The sequence below is a fragment of the Pseudorasbora parva genome, chromosome 17 (assembly GCF_024679245.1).
Source record: "Pseudorasbora parva isolate DD20220531a chromosome 17, ASM2467924v1, whole genome shotgun sequence".
Lineage (NCBI taxonomy): Eukaryota > Metazoa > Chordata > Actinopteri > Cypriniformes > Gobionidae > Pseudorasbora > Pseudorasbora parva.
In genome coordinates this window covers 41,459,878-41,476,674 of record NC_090188.1, presented here as the reverse complement: position 1 = coordinate 41,476,674, position 16,797 = coordinate 41,459,878, and the positions used below count along the sequence as shown (strand labels likewise).

Genomic DNA, 16,797 nt, shown 5'->3' with positions numbered 1-16,797 from the left:
TGTGTCACCCGTGCGTGTGGGTGCGTGTGGGTGCGTGTGTCACCCGTGCGTGTGGGTGCGTGTGTCACCCGTGCGTGTGTCACCCGTGCGTGTGTCACCCGTGCGTGTGTCACCCGTGCGTGTGTCACCCGTGCGTGTGTCACCCGTGCGTGTGTCACCCGTGCGTGTGGGTCCGTGTGTCACCCGTGCGTGTGGGTCCGTGTGTCACCCGTGCGTGTGGGTCCGTGTGTCACCCGTGCGTGTGGGTCCGTGTGTCACCCGTGCGTGTGGGTGCGTGTGGGTGCGTGTGGGTGCGTGTGTCACCCGTGCGTGTGGGTGCGTGTGTCACCCGTGCGTGTGTCACCCGTGCGTGTGTCACCCGTGCGTGTGTCACCCGTGCGTGTGTCACCCGTGCGTGTGTCACCCGTGCGTGTGTCACCCGTGCGTGTGTCACCCGTGCGTGTGTCACCCGTGCGTGTGTCACCCGTGCGTGTGGGTCCGTGTGTCACCCGTGCGTGTGGGTCCGTGTGTCACCCGTGCGTGTGGGTGCGTGTGGGTGCGTGTGTCACCCGTGCGTGTGGGTGCGTGTGTCACCCGTGCGTGTGTCACCCGTGCGTGTGTCACCCGTGCGTGTGTCACCCGTGCGTGTGTCACCCGTGCGTGTGTCACCCGTGCGTGTGTCACCCGTGCGTGTGTCACCCGTGCGTGTGTCACCCGTGCGTGTGTCACCTGTGCGTGTGGGTCCTTGTGTCACCCGTGCGTGTGGGTCCGTGTGTCACCCGTGCGTGTGGGTCCGTGTGTCACCCGTGCGTGTGGGTCCGTGTGTCACCCGTGCGTGTGTCACCCGTGCGTGTGTCACCCGTGCGTGTGGGTCCGTGTGTCACCCGTGCGTGTGGGTCCGTGTGTCACCCGTGCGTGTGTCACCCGTGCGTGTGTCACCCGTGCGTGTGGGTCCGTGTGTCACCCGTGCGTGTGGGTGCGTGTGTCACCCGTGCGTGTGGGTGCGTGTGTCACCCGTGCGTGTGGGTCCGTGTGTCACCCGTGCGTGTGTCACCCGTGCGTGTGTCACCCGTGCGTGTGTCACCCGTGCGTGTGGGTTCGTGTGTCACCCGTGCGTGTGTCACCCGTGTGTGTGTCTGTCACCCGTGTGTGGGTGTGTCTGTCACCCGTGTGTGGGTGCGTGTGTCACCCGTGTGTGGGTGCGTGTGTCACCCGTGTGTGTGGGTGCGTGTCACCCGTGTGTGTGTGTGCGTGTGTCACCCGTGTGTGTGTGCGTGTGTCACCCGTGTGTGTGTGCGTGTGTCACCCGTGTGTGTGTGTGTGTGTCACCTGTGTGTGTGTGTGTCACCTGTGTGTCACTTGGTTGCCCACCGACAAAAACATTGCTCAAAAAGTTGCCCAGTGTATCATCACCTTTAGTGTTAATGCCTTTCCATCAAAAATATCACACTTTTTCTTGATTTGTCTTTGCAGATCTATTATTATCACAACGTGAAGTGTAGAGTGGAGATGTTTGATAAGGACCTCATCATGCTTCAGGTCAGTAATGTCATGATAGTGCTGAAGTTTAGCTAATAATGCATTGCTATAATTATAGTAAAGTCCTGGGAATATAAAAAAATGTTTTTTTTAAATAATAAATATATATATATACGTATGTCTATTTTAGGGCAATAAAAAAGATATTGGATTACTGTCATTTTTATTATTAATGAAAAAGTATGTGCTTGTAAAAGTTACAAGTAAAATGTCGATAGCCCTATTCGGATGGTAATTGTTTGTCACGTGGAAGTCTGTAAAAAATAAATGTGCAGCCACCTTAGTGATAAAACTTGTGCATTTGGATGGTGATTGATTCCTTGTGGAGGAGTGAGTTTGTGATCCTGCACACCTGGGAACACTGCTCACGTGCTCAATAACAGGATTGTATGATGTAAATAAAATGTCATATGCTTGGGATAATAAGAATTAATGCATATTGAATTTAATAATACGAAAATAATTTACTAATTATTTATTTTAAATCTGTTTTAAAATGGAACATATATAGACGCATGTTATAGTTAAAATGTTTTTAACTAAAAATAAAGGATGTAATTTTATTGCACATGGAAATTAGCAGAAATAAGTTAACAGCCTCTTATTTACATGATGATGGTTATTTGAACATTATTTATATATATATATATATATATATATATTCTGCCATAACAACGGCCCATTTCAAATGTTTGCATGCTTTTATATATATTTTTTTTTGAGCAGTGAAATATATTGCTCTTGTAAATACTTGCCAGCACTTCAGTAATAAAAGTGTAAATCTTTATTTGGGTGGTGGGAGAAAAACACTGAAATTATAGATTCATACAGCAATAAAATCCCCACGAGAATCAATTAGGCTGCTGTCCGAATAGGGCTAATGTGCATCTTTTTTTTTTTTTTAGCTCAAAAATATTTAAGTTTGCTATAAAAACAAAACAACTGTGGAAAAGTCTTGAAAGTTAATTTGTTAAAGTGTGGGAACTATTATTTAAATGTTAGTGTTTACACATCATGGTGGTATTTATTTTTACTGCCTTTATGCTGATTTAAATAAAAAAATACTAGTAAAATCACTGTATGTAGAGTAACACGAATAAACATGAGTAATTTGGTCATCATGTTTCATGCTTTTGGATCTAGGCTGGGGCTTCCATGATGGATCCCAATCACTTCCTGATGATCGTGCTGAGCCGTTTCGAGCTCTATCATATCTTCAGCTCAGCAGACTGCAGAAAGAGATACGGCAGAGAGAACGCTAACAAGGTCTGCTTTCCCCTCAACCTGTTTTTCGCCTATTACTTTTTACTTGATTTTTCTCTACTTGCACTCACTTCTGTTGCCTTTGAGCACATTTACATGCGCACCAGTAAGCTGATAACTTAAAAAAAAAACAAAAAAACAATTTAGCTTATTGAAATAATCAGTTTTCCCCGTTTACATGCCAACCAGTAAACTGACAACACAAGTAAACCGCGTTTACATGACTATTAATAAACCGGGTTATTTCCTTGTAGTGATGTCAAAATAATAATGTCCTTTTCATATGTTACGTCAGTGTGATGTTAAATAAAGCGTGTCAGCGGGAGATTTACGGCTCATATTATCCCTCATGCTGCGTTTAGACTGAACCTCTTCTGCTTCTGCTGCATGAGATGAGAACACATCTTTACAATGCTCTGGGTCTTAAACGAGTCTGTGTTTGTGATATATGTCCTTATTTCACGCAAAACGCTCGCTCTGTCTGGGTGTGTTTAAATCAGTTTGTGTTTTTGTCACCTATCACACATGCGCACTTCAATAAGCCGACAGAAAGCAGGTTAATGCGTTTACATGCCGCGCAAAATCAGGGTAGGAGGCAAAAAACGACCTGTCCCAACCGGTTTATGCTTATGCCCTTTATGAGCTTACTCCGATAAAAGAAAACTGGTTACCGCGTTTACATGACCTTTGTTCATTGTCGGCTTATTAGGCATAATCGGCTTAAGAACGAGCATGTAAACGCACCCACTGATGTGTGTGTCGCGCTCTTGTCTCTCAGGATGTGGTTCAGCAGAATAACACACTGATTGAGGAGATGCTGCACCTGGTCATTATGATTGTGGGTGAGTGATCATTTCTGTCCAACACATTGAGCAGAAGACACCATAGAAAGTTATTAATTTCTGTTTTTTGTTCTGTCCTGCAGGTGAGCGATTTACTGCAGGTGTTGGTCAGGTGGAGAGCTCTGATGAGATAAGGCGAGAGATTGTTCACCAGCTGTGCATTAGACCCATGGCTCACAGCGAGCTGGTCAAAGCCCTGCCTGAGAATGTAAGTCAGTTTTATCTCTAATCATGAAAGTGCTGGTTATTGTCTTACTATTGTTAGCATTTTATTATCTGTGTTTTTGTTTTCTATTTATTAGAGTTGGGTACCGAACTCTGTACTTTAAAGGGCACTGACCGATTTACGTCGGTACTACCGTGTACCTAAGAACGCATCTGGTGATATAGACTAGTGTCTGTGAATATTAAAGGGGTGATGAATTGAGAAATCAACTTTCCCTTGAGCTTTTGATATATAAAAGGTCATTGTAATATAAGAATATCCTGTAAATTTCAGAGCTGAAAACTGCCTTGTTAGTCAAAGAAAAGCTTTTATAGACACCAGGCCCAGAAAACGACCGTGTGCACATCTATACCTCATCGTGCGACGAAACACACGCCTCTACAGAATAAGCTCGTCTAATTCAGTAGCCCTGTCCACCGACTTATGGAGCTGTTTGGATCGCGCTAGCCAGCACAGGGATGCAAACAGCGCGCTTTTTGGTGCCTCTCGCTTTTTTCACGTCAGTTTACCTCTCTCTTTTTTAACCATACATGTGTTTGCATCACTGCCAGCAGCAATAAACATGCCTAAGAAGATAGCAAGATATTGGGGAAGAACAGAGTCGCTGCACAAGCTTCCTTCAGATCATAATATTAGGAATGTGTGATTCTTCATTTATTTTGAGTTCCAGCTCACGTGGGGCAGACAGGTATGCGTGTTCGTTTCATTTTACTGCAGAATCGTTTGTAAACATATTGAGATTAAAACACAATGATGTGCTTATATATTGGATCTGCCAGGAATGGTGCAACACACTTATGTGAGTAAAACCTGTTTTTTATGTGTAATAGTCGTCCCGGGGCTGTGTGTTTTCCAGACAGGCTACCAAAACGTAAGCCTGTAGGTAGGCCGTGAATCTAAAATAGTGAAATAATTCCTTTCTTGATCTGGGCACACGCGCATGTGTGTGTGTGTGTGTGTGCTGTTCGTGCTTATATCCACCGATCGGGCGGGCCAAGTAATACAAAAATAATATCCCAATAAATCGTGGGTCGATGAGAAATAAATCATTGTCTTTATTAGATAAAGAAGTTTACGAGCCCTGTGAATGAGATAATCATTCCAGTTTCCGCTTTCAAATCAATCCCTCCCTCATGTGAACTGAACTGACAGGGGAGCTGAAGCTCATTAAATATGTAAATCTTATCCAATCCTAGCCGTGGGCGTTTACTTCCAAGTCTTCAGTGACATGCCCATCAAAACCCAGCGTTCAGGAGAGAGCCTCAAAACCAGTGTAGAAAAATGCCTATTAGTTATTATGATGTTTTTGAATGTAAAAACCACACAAACGTCATTAGTTGACCTCAGACAACAGTATACCATTTTTTTTTAAAGCCAATTCATGACACCTTTAAAGACTTATGGAGACAGCAATTTATTACTTAAGGGTGTGATCCTTGTCTAAAATTAAAAAATGTCCTGGAAAAGTCCTGGAAAATGTTTGCTTACAAAGAGGGGGAACCCTGTATCCCTATATCCTCATTATTCCAACAATTATGTAAAACTATTTATTTCTGATAAATTGCTTTGTCCTTTCTGCCTTAAATCACTTTGTGAATCATTAAGAAATTATTAAATTCTGTACAATTCCTGTCCCTAATCGTGACCTTTGAGCAGAGAACTGCTGTACAATAGATATTTTTGCTCAACTTACAACAAGAGCAAAAATATGCTATATATTTTAAATCTGGACGTTTCCTTTTGATAAGCTGGTTGTGAATGTGACTGCCACCTAGTGGTGCTAATGAATTTCCCTCACTCTTCTGTCTTCTGCACACAGGAGAATAAAGAAACCGGCATGGAGAGGGTCATCGATAGTGTGGCTTTGTTTAAGTGAGTGTCCTGAATATAAGTCTCATCCAAAGCATTAGTGGTTTAGTTTGTGTGTAATCCTGTGTGAAATGTGTTGTACAGGAAGCCTGGTGTGACGGGTAGAGGACTTTATAAACTCAGGCCCGAGTGCGCCAAGATGTTCAACCTGTACTTCCACCATTACTCCAGAGCGGACCAGTCTAAGGTACACTGCATGTTTGAGACTGACACTCACAAAGAACAAAAATGAACATGGATTTTCAACAGTTGTTCTGTGTCGTCATTCAGGCTGAAGAGGCTCAGAGAAAGCTCAAGAGACAAAATGGGGAGGATTCAGGTACTACTGTCTATACATGATATTAAAAGATATTAGCACTTTAGGTATGGGCAAGCAATTTAAACATTTGGCTCAGTAATGTACTTTGTGTAAATAAAATGGGTTGTTTCATTATTTTTGACTATAGTTTTGAATAGGGCTGCACAATTAATCATAAACAAACCGCAATCGTGATTTGGCTCATGTGCGATTATGAAAGCGCAAAGGCTGTGATTTTAATTAAATGGATAGATATCCAGCGCGCGTTTGAAAGAGCAACGTGCGTCAAACATCTTCACAAACTAGTGAAGCGTTCATAAATCTCTTCAACAAAATTAAACGTTTAATAACATGGTTTAACTCGCTTTATTTTGTCAGTCGAGTGTTTGTTAGCTGAGGCAGACAATGCATTATTTTACAGTGATAACGTCTGTCAATCAGCACTGCTTTACTATAATGAAAATACCAGAGACGGCTTGAAGAACTCATACACCGGACCTCATATCTTGATCCAGTCGGGTTTTTTGTTTTCATGTTTCATCAGTCGAAGCGTTTCTATCTTCGTTTTATTTACCTACAGCGTGAGCTTCACATTAGGGGCATTGTGGCGCTTCTGCTCGAGGGCGCCCTCTGGCTTCCGGTATGAATTAAACTTTTGGGTAAAAAAAAAAAGAAAATATAATACTTCTCTAAATAAATATATATATGACAAGTCATATGTTTTTCCCCAGTGTACAGGAGTGCACCTTATGCTACGTTCTAGTTTACTCGCTTCATTTGCGTGTAACATTCACGTAACAACAGATGCTAATTTGTCATGGGTGGGGCTTCTGCCGGTGGCTCCAGTCTCGTTGCGAAATAGCTGACATGGATTGTTTTAAAATACGGCAAATAAGCTAAATTTGCTGGCTTTAGCTAGCTTATAGTCTCAATAGGGTGAATTCAGGGTGTTTGGGACACTTTTTCCAAGTCATCTCAATGACAAAAAGTATCCCAGTCACCCTGAAATCACCCTATGTATTGCTCGCATTGGGTAAAGAGTGTTTTTTACGTTTTTTTTGTCCGACTGTCCGACCTCCTCACTCACTTTTTTCCAAGCCAGATCCCTTTTATTCTTGTTTCTATGAATAATAATAATAATAATGCGTTCGATTTATATAGCGCTTTTCAAGGCACTCAAAGCGCTTGACATAGAAGGGGGGAATCTTCTCAACCACCACCAATGTGCAGCATCCACCTAGATGATGCGACGGCAGCCATATTGCGCCAGAACGCTCACCACACACCAGCTGATTGGTGGAGAGGAGACCGAGTGAAGAAGCCAATCAGGATATGGGGATTATTAGGAGGCCATGATGGACAGCGGCCAATGGGCAAATTTGGCCAGGATGCCAGGGTTACACCCCTACACTTTTTCCGAAAGACATCCTGGGATTTTTAATGACCACAGAGAGTACAAAGATGTATCGTACAGCTCTGGCTATCCACATATGATTTTGTCCTCATTGTTGTCACCATTAGAGCAAGCTCCTGAACATTTTTGCTTGTTTTAAGCAAAAATTCACTTAATTTAGATTTTATTTTCAAGAAAAAAATATCATCATTTTACTTATCTAGTAAATGCATCTTGGTTTAAGCATTTATAGATATTTAGACTAGAAACAAGACAAAACTACTAAGGTAAGAAGAGTATTTTTTGCAGTGTGCACATGCGTGTGTCTCTAGCACAGAAAACAGCGTGCATCGTCTTTGCGCTTGAATGTTTTAAAATCACATAAAATCACCTTTTCTGTGCGCATGTTTTGGATGTAGGCAGAGCACAGAAAACACCATTGCAGTCTTTTGAGCTTGAATGGTTTAAAATCTCGTGTGATTTTTAAACCATTCAAAATGTGAAAATGTGCACACATGAACCGATAAGCGGAGTCGAAATGCACTGTCGAATCACTGGTTCTGGGTAATCTGGAGCCAGTTCTAAAATGGAACCGGTTCCTGATATCCTTCCCTACATATTAATTAATTGTGCACCCCTGGCAATAAGTGATGTCAGTACCAAAATTTGATTTGCTTGTATGTTTTTTTTGTAGTTCTGCCTCCGCCAGTTTTGCCTCGGTTCTGTCCTCTGTTTGCTAGTCTGGTGAACATGCTTCAGTGTGACGTGCTACTGGGGATTCTGGGAGCTGTGCTGCAGTGGGCAATGGAGCCCAGCGGGGGACACTGGTCTGAGTCCATGCTTCAGAGGGTACGTCTGCACAAGCTCATATTAGCTCATATACAGTCATTTTAGCTCTTGTATTAAAGGGTTACTTCACCCAAAAATGAAACTTTCATTATTATCTGCTTACATTTACATTTAATCATTTAGCAGACACTTTTATCCAAAGGGACTTACAAAAAGGGTAGAGCAATAGAAGCAACGAAACAAGTAACGGCAACAACCTAAATAGGGCTGTAAGAAGTCTCATTTAATCAAGCACAGTACACAATTTTTTTTTTTTTTTCCCCAAACAAACAAACAGAAAATGTAATTGTATAGTTAAGTGCTAGTCTTTATTGGTCGGGTGGAGTTGGAAAAGATGTCTCTTCAGATGCTTTTTTAAAATGGCTACAGATTCAGCTGCACGAATTGATATCGGCAGGTCATTCCACCCGGTAGGAACTGTCCAGGAAAATGTCCGTGAGAGTGATTTCATGCCTCTTTGGGATGGAACCACGAGGCGCCGCTCACTCACAGAACGCAAGCTTCTGGAGGGTGTGTAAGTCTGAACAAGTGAGTTTAGGTATATTGGTGCAGAGCCAGTGGTTGCTTTGTAGGCAAGAACCAGTGCCTTGAATTTGATGCGAGCAGCCATTGGTAACCAGTGCATTTTGATGAAGAGAGGCGTAACATGCGCTCTCTTCGGCTCATTAAAGACCACTCTCGCCGCTGCATTCTGGATCAGCTGCAAGGGTTTGATAGTGCATGCTGGAAGCCCAGCCAGAAGAGCATTACAATAGTCCAGTCTGGAGAGAACAAGAGCTTGAACCAGGAGTTGTGCAGCCTGTTCTGATAGGAAGGGTCTAATCTTTTTAATGATATATAAAGCAAATCTGCAGGACCAGTTGCAGTAATGTGGTCAGTGAAGTTTAACTGGTCATCAATCACATTTTCAAGGTTCCTGGCTGTCCTGGATGGAGTTATGGTTGATGAACCAAGCTGAATGGAGAAATTTTGATGAAGTGCTGGGTTGGATGAGACGACAAGTAATTCTGTGTAAAACAAAGTTAAAGTAAAACAAGCTTACCCCCTGTGCATCCAACATGTAGGTGTGTTTGTTTCTTCAGTAGAACACAAATGACGATTTTTAACCCCAACCTTTGCTGTGTGTAGGTCATATAATCATGTGAATGGGTAATGGCTCATGACGACACACTGATATCTTAAGACACAAAACGATCAGTTTGTGTGAGAAATCGAGCCGTATTTATATAATGTTTTACCTCAAATACAACACTATATCCAACAGCCTGAAACGCACGTCACTTCCGGTAAGGTCAATAATACACGCTCTGGCGTCGTGTGCGTGTAAAGACATCACACACGGAAGTGAAGCGCAATCCAGGCTGTTGGATATAGTGTTGTATTTGAGGTAAAACATTATATAAATACGGCTCGATTTCTCACACAAACTGATCGTTTTGTGTCTTAAGATATCAGTGTGTCGTCATGAGCCACAGGGCTCTTTGTGCATGTTGTCTAATTATGTTTTTTTTTTTTTGCTCATAGATTTGTTACCTATTCACATTATTAATGATTATATGACCTACACACAGCAGCGGTTGAAGTTAAAAATCGTCATTTGTGTTCTGCTGAAGAAACAAACACTAAGCAGATAAATTTTAATTTTTGGGGTGAACTTACCCTTTGTCACAATATTATAAATAAAAAAATTTGGTTACTTAATATTTTTATAATTTTGTCAATAGCCCCTTTCACACAGAAATCCATCTAAAGTGCCGGAAAATTACTAGAATGACATTACCGGTAAATACACCGATATGCTGTTCACACAAGCAAGGTTCTGGCTTTTGACCGGTAAGAGCTTGTTCACACATCAGCACCAAAATACCGGGAAATTCTGTGATGTCTGTCGTCATGAAATGATGTTTAAACGCTGTGCTGGTGTCTTCATTCGCCCGCATGAGAAGCAGCACTTTAGTTTCACTGTCTGTTCAATTTGACAACATATTTTGACTTCTGAGCAAAAGGCATGAGGGGATGATCAAACAGAACACGTTTTTGCTCTTAAAGGTCCTGTTCTTCGTAATTCCATCTTTCAAACTTTAGTTAGTGTGTTGCTGTTAGAGCATAAATAATACCTGTAAAATTATAAAGCTCAAAGTTCAATGCCAAGCGAGATATTTTATTTAACAGAATTCCCTTTCAAAGCCTACAGCGAGCGGCCGGTTTGGACTACACCGCTGCACTTCCTGCTGTGATGACGTCACTAGAACCGTTTGTTGACTAAAGCTCCGCCCACAAGAACATGCAAAATAGGGGGCGTGGTCTCGTTGCTCTCCCACGTGGAGAAGAGCGCGCATTCAGCGCTTGCATCTCCCCTTTGTACCTTTCCGGGCAAAGTGCGCTAAGCTGCTGTCCAATCACAACACGGGAAGCGCTGGCCCAATCAGAACTCGTTACGTGTTTCTGAAGGAGGGACTTCATTGAACAAGGAAATCATCAGGCCGTTTTTAGGACAGAGGAAACAGCGCTGTACAAATAAGGAAATTGTGTGAAAAATACTGTTTTTTTACACGCGAAACATGAACTCATGTTATATTGCACACTGTAAACATAATCAAAGCTTCGAAAACACACGAAGAACGGGACCTTTAAAACACGAAACATGCATAAGAGAGCCGCAACGCTGATGAAGTGAAAAGAAGGCTGGGTCTTGAGCAAGACACCTTGAAAAAGCTGCGAGACGTGGCGCAGCGGTCAAATATGATAATGTATCGCTTTTTACTATTTGCATAACTATTAAAAACCTTAATCGTGTCCCACAGGTGCTGCATCTCATAGGCATGGGCCTGGTGGAGGAGCAGCAACATCTCATCAGCAGTGCAGAAGACCATGAGACCAACTTCAACTTCACTCTCAAAATCTCCAGTATGTCTTTCTTCTGTCTCCTACACACACACACACACACACACACAAACACACACACACACAAACACATTTGTTTTTGTTAAATGTGGGGACATTCCATAGGCGTAATGGTTTTTATACTGTACAACCCGTATTCTCTATCACCCTACACAGCCCCTGACCCTAAACCTACCCAGCAAGCGCACACACACACACACACACACACACACACACACACGCGTACACAGCCCCTGTCCCTAAACCTACCATCACAGGAAACATTCTGGATTTTTGCTTTCTCATAAAAACTCCTCCTGTGTGATTTATAAGCCTTTTGAAAAGTGGGGACATGGGTAATGTCCTCATATTTCACCCTCTCCTGTAATACCTGTGTCATACCCATATCATTGTACTAGGGCTGAAACGATTCATCGAGTAACTCGAGTTAATCGAATCAAAAAAATCCTCGAGGCAAAATCACCTGCCTCGATGCTTCGCTTAGTCCATTTAACTACACACAGATGTTGCAGAAAAAGACATTTTTTCTGTAAGGACTCGGAGTATGAGCGGATTGCGGTTATATCCGCGGTTCAGGTGCGTAAACATCCCAAAAATTGCAGGTGGATGAGAGAAATCGTTACTATGTTGATTTTAATAAAGACGCGGAACTCTCATATCACGCTAAAACGCAATGAATGCGCGTCGTTCTTTAACTTTCGTTTTCAGCTCATGTCGAGATCAAAGACCGCAATGCGAGAGAGAGAGAGAGAGAGAGCAGGCGGGCATCAGCACTGGTAATATCATTTAATATCGCTGTTTTTAAATGAAGACAACTGTGTGTTGAGCTTCAGGATGCGACGCTGAACATTTAAGTTTCATTGGCGGCAGTACACGCGTCAGCTGAGGAGATACGCGCGACTCCAAACACATGAACTCGATGGAGTTTGCAGCTTTGCACATGGATCACCGTCATTGTGATGTGTGTGAAATCTTTAATGAGACTTTATATATCCTACTTGATAATATCTTCGAAATGCACCATTAGATGTTCTCAATACTAGGCGCAACAAACATCAGAACAAGCTGTAACGCGCGCGCGTTTGTGATGAGCAGCGCTTGTGCTTTCAGAGCTCAGAACATGCGTGCTTTTATTGATTCGTGTAATTTAATCACACTTTAATCATATTTATAGCTACTAACTTAAAACAAGCTGTGTTACAATGATGAATGATTAGCTCAAAAGATCAGCATGTGTGATGTACTGTAACTGAATTAAACATATCTCGCGTTTGATCACGTTCCAGTGGTTATTCCTCCGTGTGATGTATAGGTTGTCGACCCTGGTTAATGTAAACGATAGCATCGCGCTTAACACGGAGGATTTGAAGTTGTGAATACCGGGTGCGGGTGGATGGTTTGCTTCTAACAGCTGATTCGGTGATGATAGAGCTGATCCGCACATCTCTCGTTCCAAGTTAACCTGTCCAATATGTTTTGCTTCAGTAAAGAAGTAAATAAGACAGTAAATGCTAATGTCATGCCTGAGCTGAAGCTGAAACATGAAAGTTAAGTTGCACAACATAAATACAATGTTTAGTTATTTATATTATTTATAGAATATTTATAGAATATTAGAATATTTATATTATATAGAATTTATAGAATATTTATATTGGCATTATTGTTATTTATATTACTACTATTTAGATGTATTGGTTGTAGGTTTAGTTTTAGATTGAACTATGTTTACCTTTTTAAAGTAATTTGAAATAGATTTTTATTTAATATAATATGGCAATTGTATGCATTAAAATAGTTTAGTTTCAAAGTTATTAATGTATGCAATTTCAGCAAAAACTTAATTTTTCTAAAAAGAAAACAAATTAGATATTAATTTTAAGATACCCGTCTTATTGTCTCTTACTGCTCTTTAATAAAGAAAAAGTAATTATTATCCGATTAATCGATCGATTAAGTGGTAGATTAATCGATTACAAAAAGAATCGATAGCTGCAGCCCTACATTGTACACATTTGTGTCCTGATATTTCACAAAAACAAACACACATATACACACACACACACACACACACACACACACACACACACACACACACACACACACACACACACACAACTTTTATAGTTGAGCTGAACAAATCTCTTTTTGTAGGACCAGGTGAGGCTCCTGCGAACACTCCCAGTATCTTGGCTTTATTGGAAACCCTGCAGAACGCTCCTCATCTGGAGGTGCACAAGGACATGATCCGCTGGATCCTCAAGGCAAAGCTCATTAAAATCTTATTACAAAACCACCTGTCACTAGACTGAATGTGTAAATAGCTCAGCTGTCCAATGGGGTGCAACAAAAGATGACATGTTTGTAATATTGGTGTTGTGAATTAGCCCTGGCTATAAACGTTGTGATACGTGCATCGGATTGTTCTTTATGTAATAAATAAAGAATTTTTTTTTAGATTTTGTATCTGTCCATATTCAAATAAACAACAAATTAATAAATAAATTGCTTTCAAAAAACATTTTCATATTTGTGTATCTGCAGACTGTGGCCGTCATCAAGACCACGCGGGAATGCACGGCCAGTGCGCCCCCTAGTGACAGCTCAGGGCACAGTCAAGAGGAGGTGAGCATAGGAAGTGCAACAGGCTTGCTTCATGACCCTTTTGTTCATGACCCAAGGTTGCTGTGTTGTCTCACTGTATTTATGTGTAGACGGTGCGGGACAAGGATAAGGCGGAGCGGAAGAGGAAAGCAGAAATGGCACGGCTCCGGAGGGAGAAGATCATGGCTCAGATGTCAGAGATGCAAAGGCACTTCATCAACGAGAACAAAGAGTTGTTTCAGCAGAGCCTGGAGGAGCTTGACCCCTCCACCTCCTCCTCACTGGAGAACAGGTACACACACACACATCATGTGGTGAAATTTCGTGGGTCAAACATGGACCCTTTCATCGGTCATCAATATCGCTAAAGGGTCAGTTCACCCAAAAATGAAATGTCTGTCATTAACTCCTCACCCTAATGTCGTTCCACACCCGTAAGACCTCCGTTCATCTTCACACACAGTTTAAGATATTTTATATTTAGTCCGAGAGCGTATGCAAGTGTATGCACACTATACTGTCCATGTCCAGAAAGGGAATAAAAACATCATCACAGTAGTCCATATGAGACATCAGTGGGTTAATTAGAGTCTCTTGAAGCATCCAAAATACATTTGGGTCCAAAAATAACAAAAACTACAACTTTATTCAGCATTGTCTTCTCTTCCGCGTTTGTGTTCAATCCTCAAATAAAGATTCAAACGGTTATGAATCAGCGTATTGATTCATGATTCGGAACGCGTGTCAAACTGCTGAAATCAGTCCGAGAGCTTATCTAAGTGTACGCACACTATACTATTATTATCAGTCATGAAAATGTTGACTTGACATAACACAATCAAAATATACACAATCATAATCTGTTACATCTCTACTCTAACTGCCACTATGCTGTCTTTAATTAATGTTTGTTACCTATTTTTTTAATGTTGTAAATGTAGTGCGAATGACATAAGTTAAATTTTTGGGTGAACTAACCCTTTAATCCTGCAACAGTTTTGCATTTTCTTTTTTCAAAAGCTGTTTGTACATTTAGGCAGGGCAAGGTAAGTTTATTTAGCACATTTCATATCTAATGGCAATTCAAAGGGCTTTGCATAGAAATGAATTAAAATAGTGATAACATGCATATGAAATAAGAATCCTATGTGTAAGAAATAAAAATGAAAACAAGGATAATTCAAACAGTTGTAAAGATAATTACAAAAAAAAATACAAATAAAATGGTCAAATACACAATAGTGGTCTGAAATAAAAATTCAAACATCCTTTAGTTTATAGTCTAGATACATGTTCCATGTTAATTAGATCCCCTATCATTCATTTATTTCTCACACATGCTCATAACATCCATTTCAATCACTATTCCCTGATTATTTTTTTTACTCAGGAACCTTCTTGTCAAACCCATTTTCACTCATCATACCTTTCCAAAGATTTCCACATACTCACTAATAAGACTAGTAGTTTATAACACTAATAGTTTGTATTATATTACTTTTGTATAAATTTACAAAAAACTATATATTTCTAATACAGCGTCTATGGGATTGATGGTTAAAATAACCTATTTCTCTCTTTTCACTGCCGTTATCAATATCACTCTATTTTATTCCCTTTTTTGAAAGTTGTGAAATCACTATTGTTGCGTTTTTCTTTTGCTATTTGAGCAAATGGGGACACAAAAAATATATTTAATGTATTCTCTCATTCACCGCTATAAAAGTTAACCCAATTATAGCCCTATTCGGAGGGTAATTGTTTTTCGTGCGGTCGTAAGGTATTTTCATCATTGACAGGAGCTAGTCTGTGAAATTTTTTTCTTTTGCCGTCTGAATCCAGATTTTCAGTGTTTTTCTCCCACCACCCGTGTAAAAATCCCCAGCCGAATTTACCAACTCTTTTTGGACAAACACTAAGGAAGTGTGGTGATTTAATTGCCGTCCGAATCCACATCTCTGAGTTTTCAAGAAGAGATCGCTTCAAAACTGTTTATATCCTTTTTGACCCCTGCAGAGCACCGTACGGTTGCGGTTTGCTGTCATTTAAATTTTTTTTGGAGATCTATAGCCTACACTTTTATTACTGAAATGCTGGAGAGTATTTAAGATAATAAATCTTTCATCACCGCTCAAAAGAGCAAGAGAAGAAAAACACAAACTTTTTAAATGAGATACGACTAATTAACATATAGGTTTTATTTGCAGCATTGTATTAACTTATTTCCTCTCACTTCCACATTTTTAAAATAACATCTTCCTATTTTTAAACAGCAGATTTAAATAATTAATAATTTCCTATTATTAAATTAAATGATTTTATTCCAATAAGCACATTACATTTTTACAGCTGACAATCATTGGACTGACGTGAGCAGGTGCACAGAATCACAAAACTCGCTCCTCCTCCGGGAATAAATCACCATCCCATTCACCAATCCGAGTTTCATCACTGAGGTGGAATGCAAATTTGTTTTACGGACGTCCACATGAGAAACTATTACCGTCCGAATAGGGCTTAAGATGACTTCTGCTCTGAGAAATGTGATCCCTAGCCTGACGTGGTCATACTCAACTCTAGTGACAACTCTAGTGGCTGTGATTATGGGGCGTGTTTCAACCCAACCAGAAAATACCTCAATCGGACAGACCTACAACCAAACGGAGCGACGCATAACGTCAGTTGTCAAATGTCAACAGAGCTCAACTGCACTGTGTTGCCAAGTCTGCGTTTTTTTCCGTGGGTTGTTTTCCATGTCCGCGGGTTGAAGCGACTATTATATGATACATAGACCCAGGAATGCAAATTTTACCAGGCAACCTTGCCAAAATAACACACATTTTACCCCCCAAACGCCATTTTTTCCCCCGGAGAAGCCCCCCTTATCTCCCGGATATGATGTCAAGACTTGAAAATGTTTTTTTCGCTATAGATATAGCTGTATGTAATCATAAACAGTCATATGTATCGATATTGTTTTGATAGTTTTATAGTAATAAAAATAATTTTGTTCAGTTAGAGAGTCAGATTT

At 40.9% G+C, this 16,797-nt stretch overlaps 1 protein-coding gene across 2 annotated transcripts in view; it reads left to right on the top strand.

Moving 5' to 3' along the window:
• The window catches only part of ubr2 (ubiquitin protein ligase E3 component n-recognin 2), an 81,082-nt gene that overhangs the window by 42,151 nt on the left and 22,134 nt on the right, over positions 1-16,797 (top strand). For both annotated transcript variants that reach the window (XM_067422405.1, XM_067422406.1), the window contains exons 18-29: positions 1,453-1,518; positions 2,662-2,784; positions 3,560-3,623; positions 3,707-3,831; positions 5,669-5,721; positions 5,803-5,905; positions 5,989-6,037; positions 8,104-8,258; positions 11,063-11,165; positions 13,317-13,426; positions 13,707-13,787; positions 13,877-14,058. In XM_067422405.1, coding sequence (XP_067278506.1) covers positions 1,453-1,518; positions 2,662-2,784; positions 3,560-3,623; positions 3,707-3,831; positions 5,669-5,721; positions 5,803-5,905; positions 5,989-6,037; positions 8,104-8,258; positions 11,063-11,165; positions 13,317-13,426; positions 13,707-13,787; positions 13,877-14,058 — 1,214 coding nt within the window. The remainder of the gene's footprint in view (positions 1-1,452; positions 1,519-2,661; positions 2,785-3,559; positions 3,624-3,706; positions 3,832-5,668; positions 5,722-5,802; positions 5,906-5,988; positions 6,038-8,103; positions 8,259-11,062; positions 11,166-13,316; positions 13,427-13,706; positions 13,788-13,876; positions 14,059-16,797) is intronic.